General features: G+C 41.5%; 1 protein-coding gene, 1 long non-coding RNA gene and 1 other non-coding gene across 3 annotated transcripts in view; 1 reads left to right on the forward strand and 2 right to left on the reverse strand.

The window, feature by feature from the left end:
- LOC138975554 (uncharacterized) overlaps positions 1-22,429 on the forward strand; it is a 324,129-nt gene that overhangs the window by 20,676 nt on the left and 281,024 nt on the right. The gene's annotated exons all lie outside the window — the stretch shown is intronic.
- On the reverse strand, positions 383-22,416 carry LOC138975541 (TRPL translocation defect protein 14-like). Its single transcript, XM_070348251.1, has 12 exons — positions 22,117-22,416; positions 17,811-17,878; positions 16,435-16,472; positions 13,530-13,567; positions 12,485-12,613; positions 10,312-10,511; positions 9,784-9,861; positions 9,240-9,335; positions 6,376-6,472; positions 5,805-5,896; positions 4,452-4,567; positions 383-692 (listed from the first exon to the last, which is right to left on the reverse strand). The coding sequence occupies exons 1-12, from the start codon at positions 22,295-22,297 to the stop codon at positions 503-505; spliced, it is 1,323 nt and encodes a 440-aa protein (XP_070204352.1). The 5' UTR covers positions 22,298-22,416; the 3' UTR covers positions 383-502.
- Positions 5,398-5,471, reverse strand: Trnah-gug (transfer RNA histidin (anticodon GUG)). Its single transcript has one exon. It is a non-coding gene; the product is annotated as a tRNA-His (tRNA).

Raw genomic sequence — 22,429 nt, forward strand, 5'->3', positions numbered from 1 at the left:
CGTGTGTACACGCAAGCACAAGACCAAGACTAGTGCGCACGGAAAAGATCCGGTAATCCATGTCAGAGTTCGGTGGGTTATCGAAACACGAAAATACCCAGCATGCCTCCCCCGAAATCGGCATATGCTGCCTGAATGGCGGGGTAAAAACGGTCATACACGTAAAAATCCACTTGTGCTAAAAACATAAGTGAACGTGGGAGTCTTAAGCCCATGAACGAAGAAGAAGCAGAAGAAGACTCCCTCCTTTTTAAGACCTTGTTTTCTCAGACTTTCTGTTCATAACCTCTGTAAAATTATCTTCCCTTTTAAGACTCCTTCCTTTTTAAGATCCGATTATCTCAGATTTTTGGAGGTCTTAAAAGGGGGTGAGGGAGGGAGGGGGAGGGAGGGGGGGAGGGGGTCCCACTATATCTTGTTTCTTTTGCAGCAATCAATATCCCCGCAAGATTCATGAAACTTGCTTCAAGCTCCCGTGGGTTTTTTCCCCTACAGCAATCGATCAGTCGTCTTCGGACTCAGGGGTTTCGGTAGATTCTCGCCTTCCCCAGAACTCTTCTTTGAGAGAGAGGTTGAACATGGAGTAGGAGCTGTCACCCGTGACCTCCCGCTCGATGGTGATGAAGTCGGGGAGCTTGATGGCGTCACGGCACAAGGTGGTGAACGTTTCTAGCAACATCAACCCCTTGCATCTGTGAAGAAAAGCAGAAATATTCTTTTATAAATGCGATACAAATTTATGACCGAATTTTTCAAAAATTAAAACATAAGTCTATGAGTAAAATATTGTTTAAAAGTAATAAACAGTCAAATAATAATAATTATAATAATGATACAGTAATAGAACATTTATATAGCGCTTCTCCATAGCTCGAAGCGCTTTACAATGGCTAACATTACTATATTAGGCGTTCAACAATATAGATAATTAATGATCATATTTTACAATTTCAGTTGTTCAACAGTCTCATAAGGTAATAAACAATCCTGTTTCCTTCTGGCATTCCCAGAAAAGTGGACCAAAATGAATGGATTCAGATTGAATCAATTTTACTGAGCAAATGCGGGAAAAAAGAAGAGACAACGCTTCTGCTTTTACCCAACAGCTAACATCATGGAGTCTAGAAAACGCTCAAATGGTGACATGCCACAGCTATATTATACATTAACCCTTACACTGGTGCAATTCTGTAACACATGTTACATAGCCACTGGTGAATTAACAGAGAGAAAAATAAAGAAAAACGGTCATAATTATAGGTTTTCGCATCCATGGGAGGTAATCGGAACCGACCAAACAGACTGAGCCATTAGCGCGACATATGTCGTGACAACCAGGTGACAGTATACGTAAAGTAGCGCGACATATGTCGCGACAACCAGCCTAAGGGTTAAGTGACAATCCTGAAATGATATGTGACATTTAAAGAAAAAGAAAAAGAAAACACACCAGTAACCAGGTTAGGTACGTTTATATCTATAATCAATATTTTGGCACGTTACTGCCTTCTTCGGGATGGTAAGCTTATCGTGTGTGACTTCCGATGACGGCTTTTACACATCCAGTATCTAAATCAGCCAAAAAACGAAACAAAATAAACACAAACAGGTAAAGATTGAATTCCTTCACAAAAAAGGAAGAACATATAAATGTGGATACGAGCAGCACAAAGTTTCGGAGCTTTTTCACTCTCAATGTCAAGTTATGGCAAGAGCTTTCTGGGCCACCCATGGTGGTTTTTATTTTTTTTCAAGGGTGTGCATGCAAGGTACCTGTAGGTTGCCAAGTCTCTGGACTTTTGCTGGAAACTCAGAATCTTTAATGTGCCTATCAGTCTTCATACGAGGGTGGTAAGATTACTGTCTGCTTAGAGTCTGAATGTAACCAATAAAAAACTAAATCAAACATCAAACCAAAAACACACAACCAATTCACAAAATGTAACGGTGCATGGCACAAGGAGATATAAAACAAAGCCCTCACTTAGCTTCTGTAACATGAAACATTCATTTAACAATCATACCGTGGATTCTCGCTTATTTTCTGATGGCACAGCCCACAATTTTTAAGCAGCTTACTTCCGCCACGCCTGACGGTTCCTTTTTGCGGCTTGAAGCGCCTATAAATGCCAATTTGATCTCATCAATAAGCATAACAAGTATTTAGACAGAGACAGTCTTTTGCGGCTATGTAACACCCTATGTGTTACATAGAGAATACTACATGGCTTGCTGTGTCGTACCAGATTTACACAAGTTGCTTTTTAAATATTGCATTGCAAGCGAAAGCAAGCTTTTCATTTTTTGAAAAAGCAACATGTAGTATTTTGTTTATCCTTAACATACTCAGGCATGGGAATTAAAAATTGTAAAAACGGCTGAAAATTAAGGAAAAAAGAGGAAATATTTTTTGATGACCGGGGGGGGGGGGGGGGGGGGGGTACACTAAAAGTAAAACACTGCATATTTCGCACTAAAATACGAAAAAAGAGGAATTTCTACTGCAAAAATTAAAAAAAACCGGCGGTAATCCGACTTTTTTTCACGAAAAAACAATCACCGATCGCATTTACGCCATTTTCACTTAAAAACAATAAAAAAAAAAAAAGCGGAAATGCGATTTTTTTCGGCGGAAAATTTAAAAAAAAAAGCGGAAATCCGCCAAACGGCGGACAATTCCCATCCCTGATACTGTACTTGCGTGCCTTCAGCTCCAAACATCCTGGAGTCGACACGTCCAAATTGAAGACGCTTCTTATGGACAAGACAAGATGCTTCTTCCTATACACTAGTGGTTCCACAATATGATACTCTACTAAAGATTTATTTTTGGCTTTTATTATGCTCAAAGAGAGACAGAACCAGGGGGGACAGTCTCCAAAACACAGCATAGTGTACATTCTTTGCTGTATAACGGCTGAGGGGAAGATGGGTTTGGGTGGTGGTGGTGGTAGGGGGCTGCGGAGCATGGGAGGAGGGGTCATGACCTTTATGTCAAAGAGAAAGTGCTGCTGTACCAGTACCAAAGATGGGCAAGATGTGTGCAGTGAGCGGCTACTTTTCAACAGATCTGGTATGATGTGATTGGCCGCAATCCAATTAAATTTTCACAAAATTAATACCTTTGGTTGCGACTCATGCCTCCAAACCATAATTGTTCCACGACTGATCATGAACACAGGGGGAATAACACTGCTCTAAATCCATGGGTATATGCCCTTAACTCAAAATCACCCATGTCTACATGCCCAACACATGCATTCCCTACATATTCTTTCATCGCTGAGAGCAAAAAAGGCAAAGTGTTCATGCAGTCTTGGACGACTCAACCTTCATCTTCTTCGTGAGATTTTCTAGACTGTCCTACAACCCAGGCATGGGCACTGGGAAGTGTAAAATAGTCTGAAAATGACCTTAGAGTTTGAAATACAGTGTTTGTTCGTTTGTTCGTTCATGGGCTGAAACTCCCACGGCTTTTACATGTATGACCGTTTTTACCCCGCCATTTAGGCAGCCATACGCCGCTTTCGGAGGAAGCATGCTGGGTATTTTCGTGTTTCAATAACCCACGGAACTCTGACATGGATTACAGGATCTTTTTCGTGCGCACTTGGTCTTGTGCTTGCGTGTACACACGGGGGTGTTCGGACACCGAGGAGAGTCTGCACACAAAGTTGACTCTGAGAAATAAATCTCTCGCCGAACGTGGGGACGAACTCACGCTGACAACGGCCAACTGGATACAAATCCAGCGCGCTACCGACTGAGCTACATCCCCGCCCGTGAAATACAGTGGAACCCCCCTTTTAAGACCTCCACAAATCTGAGAAAATCAGGTCTTAAAAAGGAGGAAGTCTTAAAATGGGGGTAATTTTACTGATGTTGTCAACAGAAAGTTTGGGCGGGGATGTAGCTCAGTCGGTAGCGCGCTGGATTTGTATCCAGTTGGCCGCTGTCAGCGTGAGTTCGTCCCCACGTTCGGCGAGAGATTTATTTCTCTGAGTCAACTTTGTGTGCAGACTCTCCTCGGTGTCCGAACACCCCCCGTGCGTACACGCAAGCACAAGACCAAGTGCGCACGAAAAAGATCCTGTAATCCATGTCAGAGTTCGGTGGGTTATTGAAACACGAAAATACCCAGCATGCTTCCTCCGAAAGCGGCGTATGGCTGCCTAAATGGCGGGGTAAAAACGGTCATACACGTAAAAGCCGTGGGAGTTTCAGCCCATGAACGAACAAACAAACTGATGTTAAGAACAGAATATCTGAAAAATCAAGGTCTTAAAATGGTGAAAGTCTTATATTGGGGGGGGGAGGGAGGTTCCACTGTAGTGATACAATTTCAGGACTGTTTCTACAAATCAGCTCCCCGGAGCTAAAACAAAAGTTTGATTTCAGCCCAAAGTGCGAAGATTCTCTTGAGTGACAACCCTCAAGTTTTTGGTTCTTACTTCTCAGGGCACGGAGACTGGTAGATGTCCAGCTGGAAGTACTGGTTGTGCCATAGGAAGCAGCGACGGATCTTGTACACTGTGTGATGCTTCTCATCCCTCTGCGCCAGCAAAATCTGTGGGCAAAAAAACAAAGCATGAGAGAATCAGCAACAGAATTTTTTTTTCTTTTTTTTTTCTTACACCTGTTCCTTGTCCCGGTGTGCTCTCACGCCGCCCCGTCCCCGCACTCGCTGCTCCATCCACATCTGAATTTCGTTCCGCTGCCAGACTTGTCGATTTTACAGACGCTCCAGGGAGGGATGTCGGGTCGTTGCGGTAGGCTACCCTCGGAAGATGACACTGCACTTCTGCTGAGTCACTTCGACGGTGTTCAGTAGTGGGTCTGTCCCGAGCTAACGGACGCAGCCCACTACCTACTATGCCCCCTACTAACGACATTGACTGCTAAGTCGCGGAGCCAGACTGAGTGAGGGTCCCCTCCAGAGAGCAGACCGCCACCACGTCCCTCCGTCGACCCCCCAGAACGTCACACGTTGAAGACTGACAGCAGAAGTACTATTCAGGGAAGGATGGAACAGGAACACTGAGACCAAGGTCACCATGAGAGCTCCGGGCATGAAGGGCCACAAGAGCAAGGACAATTTATAATTTTGGATGATTAATGAGATGAGGATGATTATAATGATGATGCTATGGATTTCCAATTTGGTTTGAGACTACGTGACAGGGCAGCACTCTACGCTTACTGTCATAATATATCCTGGTGTCAACCAGGCTCGAGAACTGCCGCACCTGCGGTGTTGGTCAGGTAAACAGAACCTGAGCACCCTCAAAGTCGCATTCGTTAAGTGAATGACACTCGGCTGTGTGATTCCAGCCTTCCCATAGGAACCATAGCACTTCCACTCTGGGTAGGAGCCGACCGTAGCCCGAAAAACCCACATGACCCTGATGGGATTCGAACCCATGACCTCCCGGCCCACAGCCCGATGCGCTAACCACTGCGCTACGGGGGCCGGTAGTCTCAACAGAATTAAAAAAAGCTTATGGCGTTCCAAGATGAAATCTTGCGGACACTGTGTGACTGTGAGACATGTTCATGTTTGAGAGAGAACACTGTGTGTGTATATGTGTGTGTGAGTGTCCATCAAACAGTAATGCTTGTGCACATGTGTGTGTGTGTGAGTGTGTGAGAGAGAGAGAGAGTGTGTGTGTGTGTGTGTGTGTGTGTGTGTGTGTGTGTGTGCATGCGTGCGTGCATGCATGCATGCGTGCGAGTGTGTGTTTGTGTGTGTGTGCACCCACATGTATACATGTTTTTTTCTCCCATGTGCATGACTTTTCACTCACCTCATAGTCTTTTTCTGTGATGGGCATTCTCAGCTCAACGCTTTCCTGGTTAATCTCCGGCCGGCGAATGGTGTGAGTGAATGTCCAGTTACCTGCAAAAAAATGACACCCAAATTTCACACAAAGATAAAGTAGCTAAATAAATACTGCCCTGAAAAAAGAAAATGAGACAACAAAAAAAGAATTAGAAATTCAGCCTATGCTGGTAGCGATCTCAGCACATTAATCATGACTTAAAAAGAAAACAGTACGTGTAGTACAAAATACAATCAAACCTGCCATTGTGACCACCTCTCAATAACCACTACCTGTCCATAACAGACAACTCAGAGGATCTCGGGGGGCGGGGGATATAATTAACCTTTCCATAGCTACAGCCTATCAGCCTCTTTGGTTGCCAAGCCCCTTGAGTGGTCTTTAAAAACAGGTGCGACTGTATTATAAACCAGCTATACATCCAACCCACCAAAACTAAAGCCAACAGTTGATGACGTGCATTCCTGTTCTTTACTTTCCTTCCCCCCACCACACAGGTAAATGCTCAAGAATGTCAATGACAGTTCTCTCTTACCTGCTTGTCCTCGCTTGCGAAGACGGGCCTGCATTTTCCTACTTGGAGTGACCAGGTAGTCATGAACGACGCTGAATTCTTGAAAATGAGGGAACTTCTGCCAATACAAACACAAACAAAATCAATCAGTCGAGCAGTCAAGAATTTCATTTTCATTACTTTATTGTCCCATCGCTGGGAAATTCGGGTCGCTTCCTCCCAGTGGAAAGCTAGCAGCAACGGAGTCGCGCTACCCAGGTGTCTGCGTGTTTAGGTGTATTCAGCCACCTGCACTTATGGCAGAATGACCAAGGTCTTTTACGTGCCATTGTGATGACACGGGGGTGGGACATGGCTTCCGTCTCTGGGTCTGCACATAAAGTTGACCCGTGTCCGGCCCGGCCCGAATTCGAACCTGCGACCTTGAATGGATTTTGATGTGTTTTTATATTTAGTCAAGTTTTGACTAAATATTTTAACATCGAGGGGGAATCGAAACGAGGGTCGTGGTGTATGTGCGTGTGTGTGTGTGTGTGTGTGTCTGTGTGTCTGTGTGTGTGTGTGTGTGTGTGTGTGTAGAGCGATTCAGACTAAACTACTGGACCGATCTTTATGAAATTTGACATGAGAGTTCCTGGGTATGAAATCCCCGAACGTTTTTTTCATTTTTTTGATAAATGTCTTTGATGACGTCATATCCGGCTTTTCGTGAAAGTTGAGGCGGCACTGTCACGCCCTCATTTTTCAACCAAATTGGTTGAAATTTTGGTCAAGTAATCTTCGACGAAGCCCGGACTTCGGTATTGCATTTCAGCTTGGTGGCTTAAAAATTAATTAATGACTTTGGTCATTAAAAATCTGAAAATTGTAAAAAAAAATAAAAATTTATAAAACGATCCAAATTTACGTTTATCTTATTCTCCATCATTTGCTGATTCCAAAAACATATAAATATGTTATATTCGGATTAAAAACAAGCTCTGAAAATTAAATATATAAAAATTATTATCAAAATTATTTTTTCGAAATCAATTTAAAAACACTTTCATCTTATTCCTTGTCGGTTCCTGATTCCAAAAACATATAGATATGATATGTTTGGATTAAAAACACGCTCAGAAAGTTAAAACAAAGAGAGGTACAGAAAAGCGTGCTATCCTTCTTAGCGCAACTACTACCCCGCTCTTCTTGTCAATTTCACTGCCTTTGCCATGAGCGGTGGACTGACGATGCTACGAGTATACGGTCTTGCTGACAAAATGGCATTGCGTTCAGTTTCATTCTGTGAGTTCGACAGCTACTTGACTAAATATTGTATTTTCGCCTTACGCGACTTGTTTTTTTTAACTTGTTATCAAGTTAAAAAAAACCAAGAAAGGTAAGTTGTTGGAATGTTGTTATTGACAAAATGATGTCACAATTTTGTCAATAACAACGTTCTAACAACTTACCTGTCTTGATTTTTGATTCTGAATTTTGGAACGTTGGCAGTCTCTTTGTTTTTGGATTTGTAATCAAGTTGCAGGAGCATTGACAAAGAGAATGTAACAACAGGGTTCATGCTGTCAGTGATTTGCATGAAAAGAATTTTGTGTGTGCAGCTATTTAGCTACAAAAACAAGTATAATGATTATGGCACACAAAAAGTGCATTATTATAGGTTATTATATATTATTTTTTCGTTTCCTTTCTTTCTTTATTTGGTGTTTAACGTCGTTTTCAACCGTTCAAGGTTATATCGCGACGGGGTTTTCGTTTCCTGATTGTGCTTGTTTATCTGGGTTGATTTATTCTGTACATTATAACAAATACTGATATGAAGTCAAAGTTCCTGGGCACATGTCATGAATTATACATGCATGTATGCAACAGCCATGTGACATCATTAAACAAAGACGTACATGAATTCATTATGATACAGTGGAACCCCCCCTTTTAAGCCCCCCCCCCCCAGATTTCAGACCTTGATTTCTCAGATTTTCAGTTCATAACCACTGTCTTCTTCTTCGTTCATGGGCTTAAACTCCCACGTTCACTCATGTTTTTAGCACGAGTGGATTTTTACGTGTATGACCGTTTTTACCCCGCCATTCAGGCAGCATACGCCGATTTCGGGGGAGGCATGCTGGGTATATTCGTGTTTCCATAACCCACCGAACTCTGACATGGTTTACATGATCTTTTCCGTGCGCACTTGATCTTGTGCTTGCGTGTACACACGAAGGGGGTTAAGTCACTAGCAGGTCTGCACATAAGTTGACCTGGGAGATCGGAAAAATCTCCACTCTTAACCCACAAGGCGGCAGCAACCGGGATTCGAACTCACAACCTCCCGATTAGGAGGCCGATGTCTTACCACCACGCCACTGCGCCCGTCATAACCACTGTAAATTTGCCCCCTTTTAAGACTCTCTTCTTTTTCAGACATGATTATGGCGGGGATGTAGCTCAGTCGGTAGCGCGCTGGATTTGTATCCAGTTGGCCGCTGTCAGCGTGAGTTCGTCCCCACGTTCGGCGAGAGATTTATTTCTCAGAGTCAACTTTGTGTGCAGACTCTCCTCGGTGTACACGCAAGCACAAGACCAAGTGCGCACGAAAAAGATCCTGTAATCCATGTCAGAGTTCGGTGGGTTATAGAAACACGAAAATACCCAGCATGATTCCTCCGAAAACGGCGTATGGCTGCCTAAATGGTGGGGTAAAAAACGGTCATACACGTAAAATTCCACTCGTGCAAAAAACACGAGTGTATGTGGGAGTTTCAGCCCACGAACGCAGAAGAAGAAGACAGAAGAAGAAGACCTGATTATCTCAGATTTTCCGAGGTCTTACAAGGAGGGTTCCACTGTATCAACATTGCATTAAACAAGTGGAAGCAACTTACGAAATCCTCTGGAATGTGGGTAACCAGGTACTTGCGCTTGATGCTGTTAAGAGCCAGCCGATCCCCTAGGTCTATTCCAACACGTTGACATACAATCTAAAAACAAAAAGAAAATTGAAAGCAGGAAAGAAAGCGCAAAACAATGATGGAAGAAAAGAAAAGTTATTCCAACAGAATTGTAAAAAAATGGTCTGAGTATAAAATGCCACTTAGAATAAGCTGCTTGCATTAAATTAGAATTTCCACTTCAGAATGCTGATATAAGGAATGAAAGGCCAGTTTTGCAAATGTAATCTGTTTCTTACCACAATGGACTGAAAAATACAATTGTTCACCTCTCTCTCACACACACACACACACACACACACACACACACACACACACACACACACACACACACACACACACACACACAGAGTTTTCTCTCAAACACGCTGTCTACCGGCCTGAAACTGTTCCTTCTGTGTATGAAAATAACTCTGATGCAAAGCAAAGACAAGAAAAAAGAAAGACATACTGGCAAATAGATTGCACATTAACTTACTGAAATCATCCTGGACATTTTGGACTCAAACCCTGTAGAATTGTCAACAACATCAAAGTATGGATGGCCAACCCACGCCTGCAAAAAAAAAATATAATAATAAAAAATCAGATGAATAAATATCAACAAAATTCAAAAGAATACATATCAAACCCCAAAACTATGCAATGGAATTATTCAGACATGTCACTTTGAAAAAAAATACCCATTTAACCTGTGCTATACCTAGACATCAGTACTGCTGTCCCCAAATTTGTACATTAATAAATATATTCAATGGATATTCAAAAATATTTCACACCATCACAAATGTACATGTTCAAGAATGTGACCTCACTTTAACTTTAAGTTTCTGAGCACAATGGGCAGATCCCCTCTTTCAGTAAATCTTTTAACAACAAAGTCGCTTCACTCTGCTGAGCTTCAACTGGGCTTTGCTAGAGCACAAATCCCTGATGATGACATCAAAGTTTCAAACGGAAGAGTATATAATTATGTGCAATTCAACATGACATTTGCACAAATTACATTAGCGGTGATGGCATCCAGTTTCCTAGCCGACTCGAGCCCTTCCTTTCGCGTCTCGTGGCCCTCTAGGCTGTAGAAAGCCTCAGCCCCACTGGCTGCAGAAACCATGTGGACAATCTGATTATAGCGGTTGTCACGGAGATCCACTTCATGCCAGCCGTTCTTCGCTTTCATCCTCTCCCAGTCCTCTCGTGGTAAATCTGAACGCAACAGCAGTCAGACATAAAGAAATAAATAGAGAAATAAACAAGAAGAGCAAACGCTCGATCGAGTCACTTTCGCAGTTCTGAATATTATATGAGGCATCAGATGGACAGGAAGAAATTGCTATTCACAACACAATACAGATGTAAATAATTTGATGTAAAGAATAATCCTATAAAGTTTGAATCAAATCCGATGAATAGTTTCAGAGATATGATATTTCAATTTTTTTCCTTCAAGACATACCTGTGACCTTGAAAAAGGTCAAAGGTCACCAAAGCAGACGTCAAAGTGTAGAGGTCACTGGGAGTCACGTTCACATAAAATTTGAGCCCGGTCACTTTTATAGTTTCCGAGAAAAGCCCAACGTTAAGTTGTGTGTTGCCGAACAGAAAAGGCTAGTTATCTCCCTTGTTTTTCTGATAACGTTCGTAAAAGGCTACAGATGTAAATACTTTGATGTAAAGAATAATCCTACAAAGTTTCAATCACATCCGATGAACTTTGTCAAAGATATAAAATGTCTAATTTTTCCTTTGACGCTGACCTGTGACCTTGAAAAAGGTCAAAGGTCAACGAAACCATCGTTAAAGTGTAGAGGTCATTGGAGGTCACGACTAAACAAAATATGAGCCCGATCGCTTTGATAGTTTCCGAGAAAAGTCCAACGTTAAGGTGGTGTCTACGGACGGCCGGACGGCCGGCCGGCCGGACAGCCAGCCGGCCGGACAGACTAACACTGACCGATTACATAGAGTCACATTTTCTCAAGTGACTCAAAAATAAACAATGAAAGAAAAAAATAAAGAAAGTCATAAATAAACAGATAAATAAATAGAGAAATAAATAAATAAATAAACAAATAAATAATCCAATAAATACAAAAAATACACTCAGAGAAGCTGATTCAGATTTTGCAGTTACTGAACTATATATAGTGACATTAACCATTTCAATTAATTATCAGTCATTTGAGGCCTTTACGTGTACACTACATTGGGGTGTGCACGTTAAAGATCCCATGATTGACAACAGGGTCTTTCCTGGCAAAATTGTATGGCATACATAAAAAATGTCCACCAAATACCCGTGTGACTTGGAATAATAGGCCGTGAAAAGTAAATATTCGCCGTAATGGCTTGAGATTTACTGGCCGATGTGAATGCGTGATATATTGTGTAAAAAATTCCATCTCACACGGCAGAAATTAATATGTAAAGCGCTTAGAGAACGTCAAGCGCTATATAAATCTCCCATATAAATAAATAAATAAATAAATAAATAAAAGAACATCCATCCACTTGGTCACACACCCAAAATCAATGGCCTGGGCGCTTTCTGTGCAGCGTGGACATTCATTGATAAATTCTTCTTCTTCTTCTTCTGCGTTCGTGGGCTGAAACTCCCACGTACACTCGTGTTTTTTTTTGCACAAGTGGAATTTTACGTGTATGACCGTTTTTTACCCCGCCATACACCGTTTTCGGAGGAAGCATGCTGGGTATTTTTGTGTTTCTATAACCCACCCAACTCTGACATGGATTACAGGATCTTTTTCGTGCGCACTTGGTCTTGTGCTTGCGTGTACACACGGGGGTGTTCAGACACCGAGGAGAGTCTGCACACAAAGTTGACTCTGAGAAATAAATCTCTCGCCGAACGTGGGGACGAACTCACGCTGACAGCGGCCAACTGGATACAAATCCAGCGCGCTACCGACTGAGCTACATCCCCGCCCCGTTTGATAAATTAATTTCCGACATTAGTGTCAACCGGCAAAATGAATTCATCCCAAAATACCCAGTCTGCGCAGAAAGCACCTGGGCTGTTTATTTTTGGTATGTGTCCAAGTGGACGGCCGGCCTTACCTCGTGTTAAAGCCTGGCTCGATCTGAGATGTTAAGACAACCAGTTTTGGAGGAAAGAACTGTGCCTTTAAACAACACAAACGTCAGAATCATCAACTCACAAGCTGAGCCGTCCATGACACCACGATCGCAGATGAGCAAGACATCCTGGCGACGATCTTCTGCCAGGCCAAAGAAGGTGTTTTCCACCATTATCATGGTCTTGATAATATTCTCCTGGAACGAGAAGGCTGCAACAGAAAATCACTCGCATGATTATAACGTACAAGGGCGATATCGGGAAAATAGCTGTGGTGGGTCTTTGATTGGCTGTGGAAGAGTTGCGTCCCTTGGATACAGTGAGGTAAGCACACACCGACAATCAAGGAAGACAAGCCACCATTGCATCACATTGAACACTGATGCGCCTGTTATGCAGTGTCCGTTTGATATTATGATGCCCTTCGCTTTGAAAGATATGCTCATCTAAGCTCACTATCCGCTGCCACCACGATTGCTTTTGTTCACTGATCAGTAGGCACATGTGTCTGCCTCACTGTATGGAAGGGGCACAACTTTTCTACAGTCATGAAAAACAAGACAGAGTTATTTCTGTACACTGCCTAAGTTCACACAGAGTTTCAGTGACATACATGCAGTGCAGGGTAATGTTATCTATCAAAGCAAATATGTATAAGGAAGAAGTAGAACACACGCACACACACTTAAAAAAAACCCAAGACACACAGAAGCAGATAAGAGTAGTTACAGACACAGACCTTTGAGCAACGACAGCAAAACCCACCAGCCACATTTAAACTACAACACAAACCACAGTGTGCAGGAAGGCATGTAGAAAAAAAAGGCAGCGTGATGCTGTCACTACCTGCCAGCTTACTCGGATAATATATCGCCTCCTCGCCCCCCCCCCCCCCCCCCCCCCCTCACCAAGAGCATTCAAACTGTTCCAAATATTATTACAACAGTAAATAAGCCATCCCTTTTGACATATTATTTAATCAGCCTGTTTAATATTCATAACATAATTGCCATTCCGTTAAAGATCCCATTTGATGACATAATAATATATCTCAGCAGTAAAAAACAATTTTGTCACTTGCGCACGGAAACCCTGTATTAAATCCGGCCATCTCTTGAATCACTCACCTTCTTCCTTGCTCATATCAGAAAACCTTGCTCCGCCACTGAAACCAGAACGCAAGACAAAGTGGTAAGAACAGTCTGAACAAAACTTGCAAGAACAAAACTACGTGAACACACTTAAAAGTTAACACACACACACACACACACACACACACACACACACACAATGAGAGAGAGTCTCATTTTAACACCTCTCAATGCATAGCACAAACAATTTTTATATTACACAGACCTAAGTAATATAATCTGTGCTTTCACAAATATATTGCCTATGTTTCCATTTATCCCACCTGTAGCTACACCACACAAAAACGGTGTGACATTTTAGCCTCCCGCAACCTTACAGATCTCATCTGTAGTACATTTTCAAGCATAATAAGTCACAGGGATAGACCTGTAACTTTACTTTCTTTCTTTCTTTATTTGGTGTTTAACGTCGTTTTTAACCACGAAGGTTATATCGCGACGGGGAAAGGGGGGAGATGGGATAGAGCCACTTGTCAATTGTTTCTTGTTCACAAAAGCACTAATCAAAAATTTGCTCCAGGGGCTTGCAACGTAGTACAATATATTACCTTACTGGGAGAATGCAAGTTTCCAGTACAAAGGACTTAACATTTCTTACATACGGCTTGACTAAAATCTTTACAAACATTGACTATATTCTATACAAGAAACACTTAACAAGGGTAAAAGGAGAAACAGAATCCGTTAGTCGCCTCTTACGACATGCTGGGGAGCATCGGGTAAATTCTTCCCCCTAACCGGCGGGGGGATGTAACTTTACTCTGCTAACATGAACGACTAGAACACTGGGAATGGAAGCAAAAAAGAGAATATTGAAGAGAGAGAGAGAGAGAGAGAGAGAGAGAGAGAGAGAGAGAGAGAGAGTGTGTGTGTGTGTGTGTGGGGGGGGTGTATGAGAGCTTGCTCATGAGTGTGTGCCCCGTCACACTCATATTATAGATGTGTGAGCATTTTGTGCAGAGCCTTTGTCAATCTATGAAGATCTACAACACGTACTTGTGTTGTTCTCAGGCCTCCGTCTGAGGTCACTGACACATACTTTTTCAATCTGCTGGATTGTTCTGACTCCTATAGGAGGTCTTTTGACAGAACCATTTTTATCTAGCCAGGACATTTGGACCCATACATGCATGTACAGTGGTACCTGCGATGAAAGGACACCCTTGGGACCAGCCAAGTGTCCTTATATTGCAGGTGGCCTTTCATGACAGGTATACTTTGGTAGAGATCAAATAAACAGGGACAAGAGCAGGTGTCCTTTTAAGGGAGGTGTCCTCTCATGGGAGGGTCCACACATCGCAGGTACTGCTGTACCTATTTTCAATCCAGGTCAAACTGATCTATACAGTGGAGTCCAGCTATAACGAACCTGGGTATAACGAAATCCCGCTTTTAACGAACTGCCATTGATTTCCCGGCAGACAGCCTTCTATTTCTTACTTGTTACTTTCCGGCAACAACGAACCTTTTGAACTCATTTGCATAACGAACCCCTCTTATAACAATCATTTTTCATCGCCCCAGAGCCGTTTTGTCTCTAAAAGTCACAAGGCTACAACGAACTGATGTCAATAATTCTCTCCAAAGACAAAAATACACAAAAATACACAAACACAAGTAAAAGCAGGGGCGGACGAGGGGGGGGGGGGGCACAGGGGGCACGTGCCCCCCCCCCCCCAAAGAAAAAAAAAGAAGAAGAAAAAAAAAAGATTTTTCCATGCTGATTCTATGACCATTTCTAAGTTCAAATGGCACCAGATGGCACCATTGTGCTTCTTTGGGCAAATTTTTTTTCCGGGGGGGCATGCCCCCGGACCCCCCTAGCAAATTCGGGCGCTTCGCGCCCATCACATTCACTTTCGATTCAAAGTGCCCCCCCCCTTACAAAGCAACTGATCCGCCCCTGAAAAGTATACCGGTAACAAACGGTTGAAGAATGAAAATAAGCCGCACATCAAAGGAAGAATACAGAGTGGAAATATGTGTGCTCTGTGTGTGCGGTGAGATCAAAGGCAGGTCCATTGTGATGCCTTGACACTGACCTTCTTCCCAGGGGTCAATGACCCAGTTTTAGCTATGAGAGGTGGTTCCCCTGTCATATCTGAGAGAGGAAACACTTCCTGTAGTGACCGAGTTTAACCTAAGGGGCGGTCTCTTTAAGTTTGATGTCTTGAGAGGAAACATGACCAGGGTAGTACCTTGTAGCTGAACCATGCATTATCACAAGTTGTTTGACTGGTACTCAGGCGGTCTCTTTGATTTTTTTCGTATTTTGATACACTCGAGGAGGACAGTAAAGTGAACATTTGAACTATGCCTCTCTATGGATTATATTATGAAGCTGTTGAAAACATGCAGAGATTGTACTCTCCAAGGAAAGATCGATGGGACGATCATTTGAAGGTGAGTGGGAAAACTTGTCTTGAGGCCATTTAGGGTTGAAAACTCTACAGCGAATTACTGATATAACGAACTAAAATGTATCTCCCTTGAGATTCGTTGTACCCGGACTCCACTGTAATTGTCCTCTAAGTCCGTGACCACAACACTGACCATAATTATTGCTATGCAGGTCATTGAATGTGTGTTGCTGTTAACAGCACAGACTGGACATCTGTGATCGAATTACCACCCTTTAGGGCTATTTTCATTGTAAAGATGATGAGAAGGACATTGATGATAAAATGATGAGTGCATTTCTATGCATAATCTGAAAGCACAGAAGTTTTACAAAGCAGGTTCGATCTATCCTGAAAGTTCATTGAACGTCAAACAACATATGTTAGTTTGAATATGGCAACATAAAAGTTATGCAACCATGCCAAAAATGTGCAAAAACTACAACTGTGAGTATCAAGAATGGGCAATATCTAATACTTACCCCAGGTATATATGTGCAGACTCTGGTGCCCTGTATACCTGAAAAATTGCCATCATACATTTTCAGAAAAAATCATGTGAAAGCTGATATTAATAAGAAGTACCTAATCCAATACACTTGCAAGAATTAAATACAGTGATGATGATGTGTGTGTGTGTGTGTGTGTGTGTGTGTGTGTGTGTGTGTGTACGCATGCATGTGCTTTGTCTGTCTCTCTCTTGATTACTGTGAACGGATTATTATTATTCCAACCCCTACCAGTAAAACAAGTTATTCCCCCCTCTGCTTCTTTCTCTCTGTAAAGGTGTAGGGCTAGTTATTTTTCGGTAACTTACCCAACAACCAAAATCACTTACCCAACAACGGGCCTGAATCCTCGATAGCTCACATGTTGATGAGTTAGACTTTGAGGGAACTACTTTAGCGATTGAAAAGTTCCGAACGCTCCAATGTACGAAATATACATCTCTAGACCAAACAATACAAACATACTGCATTTAAACTGGCAACTACAGGCTTGAACACATTAATCTCCATATAAAATCTATGAGTTTGGTTGTTTTCTAAATCCAAATCTAACGATCAGTGCAGAGAAACTCGCTTTAGATCTCTCATGAGTGCACGCAAACTCCCAAGGCAAGTAACTCGCGTACGACAAGAGTAGTTCCCCTTCCAAATTTTCTGAACTGAGTTGCTTGGACAAGAGACTGCAATCCGACGGTAAGTTTTCGACAATATTTCATTTTATAAACAGATCACACGCAACCAAATGCACACATCGCATCAATTTAAAGAACATACAACGGTTTCATACACTATTTTGCCCCAGAAAACGGAACTTCATACAGTTTTTAACGTTGGAACACGGGTGCAAAAGTTCGTCTGCTTGTCCCATTCGAAGAAAGAACATTTCCTAAGCGATACCAAAACATGACCAGAACACACACTATCTGCCTTTACCGGCACAGCAGAATAACAACATAACTGTGTACTTGATTTTAGTCCAAAACAGGGAAACTGACAAGAAGTGTTAACAGAATTGATTGATTTTCCCTGAACTATACAACCGCGCATTATTCAATCGCCAGCGCAGGTAGACTGGTTGAGTGATTTGGATTCGATGAAACTTTCGCACAAAAATTCCTCTTTTCTTTGAATAACTGAAGAAAGGAGGAATAAAGAGGTTACATGCCGAGTCTCAGTGATTATCAAAAATAATGGTCGAAGTTTGCGGATCATGAAAAATGCGAGCTTCAGACCATTATTTTTGATAATCACTGAGACGAGGTATGTAACCTCTACGTAATTGCCTACAATACCAAAAACAGAAATTCAAGTACAAGTGCACATCTGTATATATATGTACATGTACGAACCTTCCATCCCAAGTTTTCAAAGAAGGTACTGAGTCTGGCTTGACCCGTAGTTTTCCCCCCACATGGACCTGAAATAAAAATAAATAAAAATAAGATAAATAAATGAATAAATAAACAAATAAACCCCCAAAGTACTTATGAGTTTTGTATGTTTATGATAGCAGCTTGAAGAGGGAAAATTCGGGTCAACCTTACTACATGTACAGGACAGAAGAATGAAAACACAAAAGCTAAAGAATCCAAAAAAGTGAGGCACACAAAGAAAATTAGCAAACACCACAGAACCTAAAAAAAAGAGCAACCTCAATAAATATATCACTACCAATCTAGAACTTGCCTTTTGTTATTTTGCATAGCTATTCCAAGTCAAATGAACCTAAACAATTCAGTATTCAAGTCTGACTCATTCAGTGCACTTTCCAACTCAAGCTTTTCACAAGCAAAAAAATAAAAGTAATACTTGATGATGTTGTTGTCATGTTATATATGTACCAAAAAGAAATAAAACCATGTTGAAAAAAAAAATGGAAAAAAAGTTATAGTATAAAACAAAACGAAATCCCATTTAAATTTTAATTGAACCCCGGAAATCCCCCGAAAGCGGCCTATGGCTGCCTGAATGGTGGGGTAAAAACGGTCATTGCATTCACGTAAGGCAAACAACAAATTAAAAAGTCTGTTTACGGTAACATAGGCCACAAAAATAGGGTCGGTAGGTCGGGAAATTAATTTTTTCCCCCCCAAAAAACATATTTTTAAGTTATTTTGCCAAAAAACAAAGACTTTTTCTTTATTTTTTATTTTTACATTTAGTCAAGTTTTGACTAAATGTTTTAACATAGAGGGGGGAATCGAGACGAGGGTCGTGGTGTATGTGTGTCTGTCTGTGTGTGTGTGTAGAGCGATTCAGACTAAACTACTGGACCGATCTTTATGAAATTTGACATGAGAGTTCCTGGGTATGATATCCTCAGACTTTTTTTCATTTTTTTGATAAATGTCTTTGATGACGTCATATCCGGCTTTTCGTGAAAGTTGAGGCGGCACTGTCACGCTCTCATTTTTCAACCAAATTGGTTGAAATTTTGGTCAAGTAATCTCCGACGAAGCCCGGACTTTGGTATTGCATTTCAGCTTGGTGGCTTAAAAATTAATTCATGACTTTGGTCATTAAAAATCTGAAAATTGTAAAAAAAATTATTTTTTTATAAAACGATCCAAATTTACGTTCATCTTATTCTCCATCATTTTCTGATTCCAAAAACATATAAATATGTTATATTTGGATTAAAAACAAGCTCTGAAAATTAAAAATATAAAAATTATGATCAAAATTAAATTTTCGAAATCAATTTAAAAACACTTTCATCTTATTCCTTGTCGGTTCCTGATTCCAAAAACATATAGATATGATATGTTTGGATTGAAAACACGCTCAGAAAGTTAAAACGAAGAGAGGTACAGAAAAGCGTGCTATCCTTCTCAGCGCAACTACTATCCCGCTCTTCTTGTCAATTTCACTGCCTTTGCCATGAGCGGTGGACTGACGATGCTACGAGTATACGGTCTTGCTGCGTTGCATTGCGTTCAGTTTCATTCTGTGAGTTCGACAGCTACTTGACTAAATGTTGTATTTTCGCCTTACGCGACTTGTTTTTTTCTTTCCCAAATGGCAAAAAAAAGTCTAGGGTCGCGCGAAAAAATAGGGTCGGTCGGGATACCGTAAACAGACTATTTTTGTTTGTTGGCCTAATAACCCATACGTGTGAAAACATGAGTGAACGTGAGAGTTTCAGCCAATAAACGAACAGGAAGAGCCCTGGATCACCAATTCAAATGCACTGCACAGGCGATTACAAATTTCAACAGTTAATACATACATTTGAACTAACATGGGTGAAACGGATCAGAATTGAAAATAAGGAAAATGAGGCCAGGGGCCAGGGGCCGCCCAGGCCCTGGTGGGGTGCAGGGGCAACGCCTTGCAAGGGAAGAAAACGAAAATTCAGGCTTTTTAAGGGTAAAAGTAGGCCTCTCCTGGAATCTCAAACACACAAATTTGCACATTAAACAATGGTAACAAATGCCAAGCTGTTGTCCGATACATGTAATTCGCGCGCTCAGTGAAACAAAGACTCAGCGATGTTCGGTCACTATGTTAGAGAAAATACAGATCGGATTGCCGGTGAATAAATTTTTATTTTTCTATTTTTAATTTTTAAAGATTTTTAAAATAAGGAATTCCTTATTTGACCAATTTCATTTGGCGGATTTCCGCCCTGAGGCGGAAAAGTTTCACCCATGAACTAATCAATGTTTGCTGCCGAGCATTAGGCACAAAAAAAATAATAGTCTGTTTACGGTAACAAAGTCAAAAAAAATAGGGTCGGTAGGTCGGGAATGTTTTTTTTCCTCCATTTTTTTAAGGTTATTTTGCCAAAAAACAAAGACTTTTTTATTTTTAATAATTTTTTTCTCTCTCCCAAATGCCCCAAAAAAAGTCTAGGGTCGCGTGAAAAAATAGGGTCGGTCGGGATACCGTAAACAGACTTTTTTTTTATTTGCCTTAAAGCTGTGGTCTATTTATGACTTTCCGGGGCTACCAGGTTGAAAAATAGGGATACAATCATGTACAGAATTCTGTACAGCAAACGCTACCTGAAACCCCACCTATACGGCGTGTATGACCTTGAGAGCTTCAGTCAATGCTTGAATTTTGCAGGGATAACATCCGGTTTGCTCTCTCAAGACTGATCATATTTTGTCGTCAAGAGAGATCAAGGGGAACACAAAGCTTCTCAATCTAAGTTCCTAGGTGTTGCCAATGCCAGACAAGTGTTTCTTACATGCCAGAATTGCTTGCAGCTAGCCTCTTGCTTTTCAAGACAGCAAGCCTGTAGTGGGAACGGTTTTATGACTATAGTTACGCAAGAATAAACACCATTAGTGAATATATATATATATATATATAATACTGAAAAGTTCGTCTGCACTGGTCAGTAAACAGCCATGAATAGCCAATTGGATTGGCAGCCATGCACTTTTTCTCACGTAGCGAGCACCTCCAAGGCAGGCTCGCGTACACTCGCCAAATCCTAGTGTTCCTCGCAGTGATAATTCCATAAGAAACGCTACTTCCTTGCTCCCCCCCCCCCCCCCCCCCCCCCCCATCACAACTTACGTTTATCAAATAAACCCGGTCCCAACGGAGAGAAGAACACTAGCCATTGCAAATCTCCCAATGTCCCATTAAAGAAACGGGAGACTGATATTGTGTACTGCAAGGACTGTTTGAACTATGTGGATTAGTCCCCCTTTAGAGCGAGGGCCAGATGTAAATAGCATACTAATAACAAAGCAGATCACTGCTTATATTCGCTAACCCTTCAGCTTCTTAAATAAAATGTAAAAAAGTATATCTCAATCACCAAACTTGACTGTGCATTGTGATTTTGCCTGCTTTTATTTCCCTTCCTTTTATATTAATTTTTGCTGCTGGTTGAACTCAGTCTTATAATAATTAGCGCAGAACAGTGATAACAAAGCTTCAAAACATTGAAAGATAGATCATACTCATAGTCATAGTAAGACACAGGATACCAAACCATGATGAGTGAAATATATATAAGAAAGAAATATAAGTCAAACAACAAGAATAAAATTCCATAAATTGCACTTAAATATATATAGTACATATATATACATCTAGAAAATCACCTCCCCAATAATTACCAAATTGCATTCAGTCATTCAAAGAAATCCATATATAATATATATTGACCCAACAGTCCCATCACCAGAAATGTAGTGACATCTATTCTATGTGTGCGAGTTGGGGCTGTGCAACCATGCACACCAATACAGATCAATATAGGCCATTTGTGTTCAGATTACATACTATGTGTATACTACCTACACTCATTTCAGTCCAACCCCGCCAGTGCAAGTCTGATTACAAATCAAAAGCAGGGCACAGGTAAATAGAGACCAACTGCACGCGCTTTTGCCCTTTGCAACGTGCAGTATGAACAGTTGCCAGGTTTACGTGCACCCCCGCACATTCCCTAATCTGCCCCCTACCCTCTTTTCTCAATCCGCGTGCACATGACAACATAACAACGGGCAGCTACCTCACACACGCATCGCGCCAATACGTACGGGACGTGTGTCCGCATCATTCAGTGGTCCTGTCAAACTTTTTGTTTATTTGTCGTTTACCCGATTGCCTTTAAAACAACAAATGGCACCAACAGTAATCAAACAGAATTATAAAATTCCCAGGTCTCAAAACCACATAGTGACATACCTCCCGTGAGAACAACTTTGTAGAACTTATACTTGTTGTCCCTTGCGTCGTCGGCCATGCTGGCGCTAATCCTTAGCCTTATGTTCTTTCTCACAGTCAATGATAGCAGCGCTCGCGGGAGTCGACTGGTGACTGAGTTAGCATTTCGTAGCGCAGAGAGTGAGAGCAGCAGACAGTCCATTCACCTACCATAACATGTGCTCGCTGTAAAACATTTGATCGAAAACAAATGTGATTGGCTAATAATAGTAACTGGCCAGATTCATCACTTTCAGCCTTCAGTACTTTATCATATGGGTTAAAATTACATTTT

The sequence above is a fragment of the Littorina saxatilis genome, linkage group LG9 (assembly GCF_037325665.1).
Source record: "Littorina saxatilis isolate snail1 linkage group LG9, US_GU_Lsax_2.0, whole genome shotgun sequence".
NCBI classification, from domain to species: domain Eukaryota; kingdom Metazoa; phylum Mollusca; class Gastropoda; order Littorinimorpha; family Littorinidae; genus Littorina; species Littorina saxatilis.

Excerpts from the sequence above, each read along its gene's own strand:
- LOC138975541 (XM_070348251.1), bottom strand. The coding sequence starts at position 22,297 with ATGGACTGTCTGCTGCTCTCACTCTCTGCGCTACGAAATGCTAACTCA. Across the intron at positions 10,512-12,484 it reads TGTCATGGACGGCTCAGCTT|ATTTACCACGAGAGGACTGG; the intron begins GTGAGTTGATGA and ends TGTTGCGTTCAG. Across the intron at positions 9,862-10,311 it reads TGGATGCCATCACCGCTAAT|GCGTGGGTTGGCCATCCATA; the intron begins GTAATTTGTGCA and ends TTTTTTTTGCAG.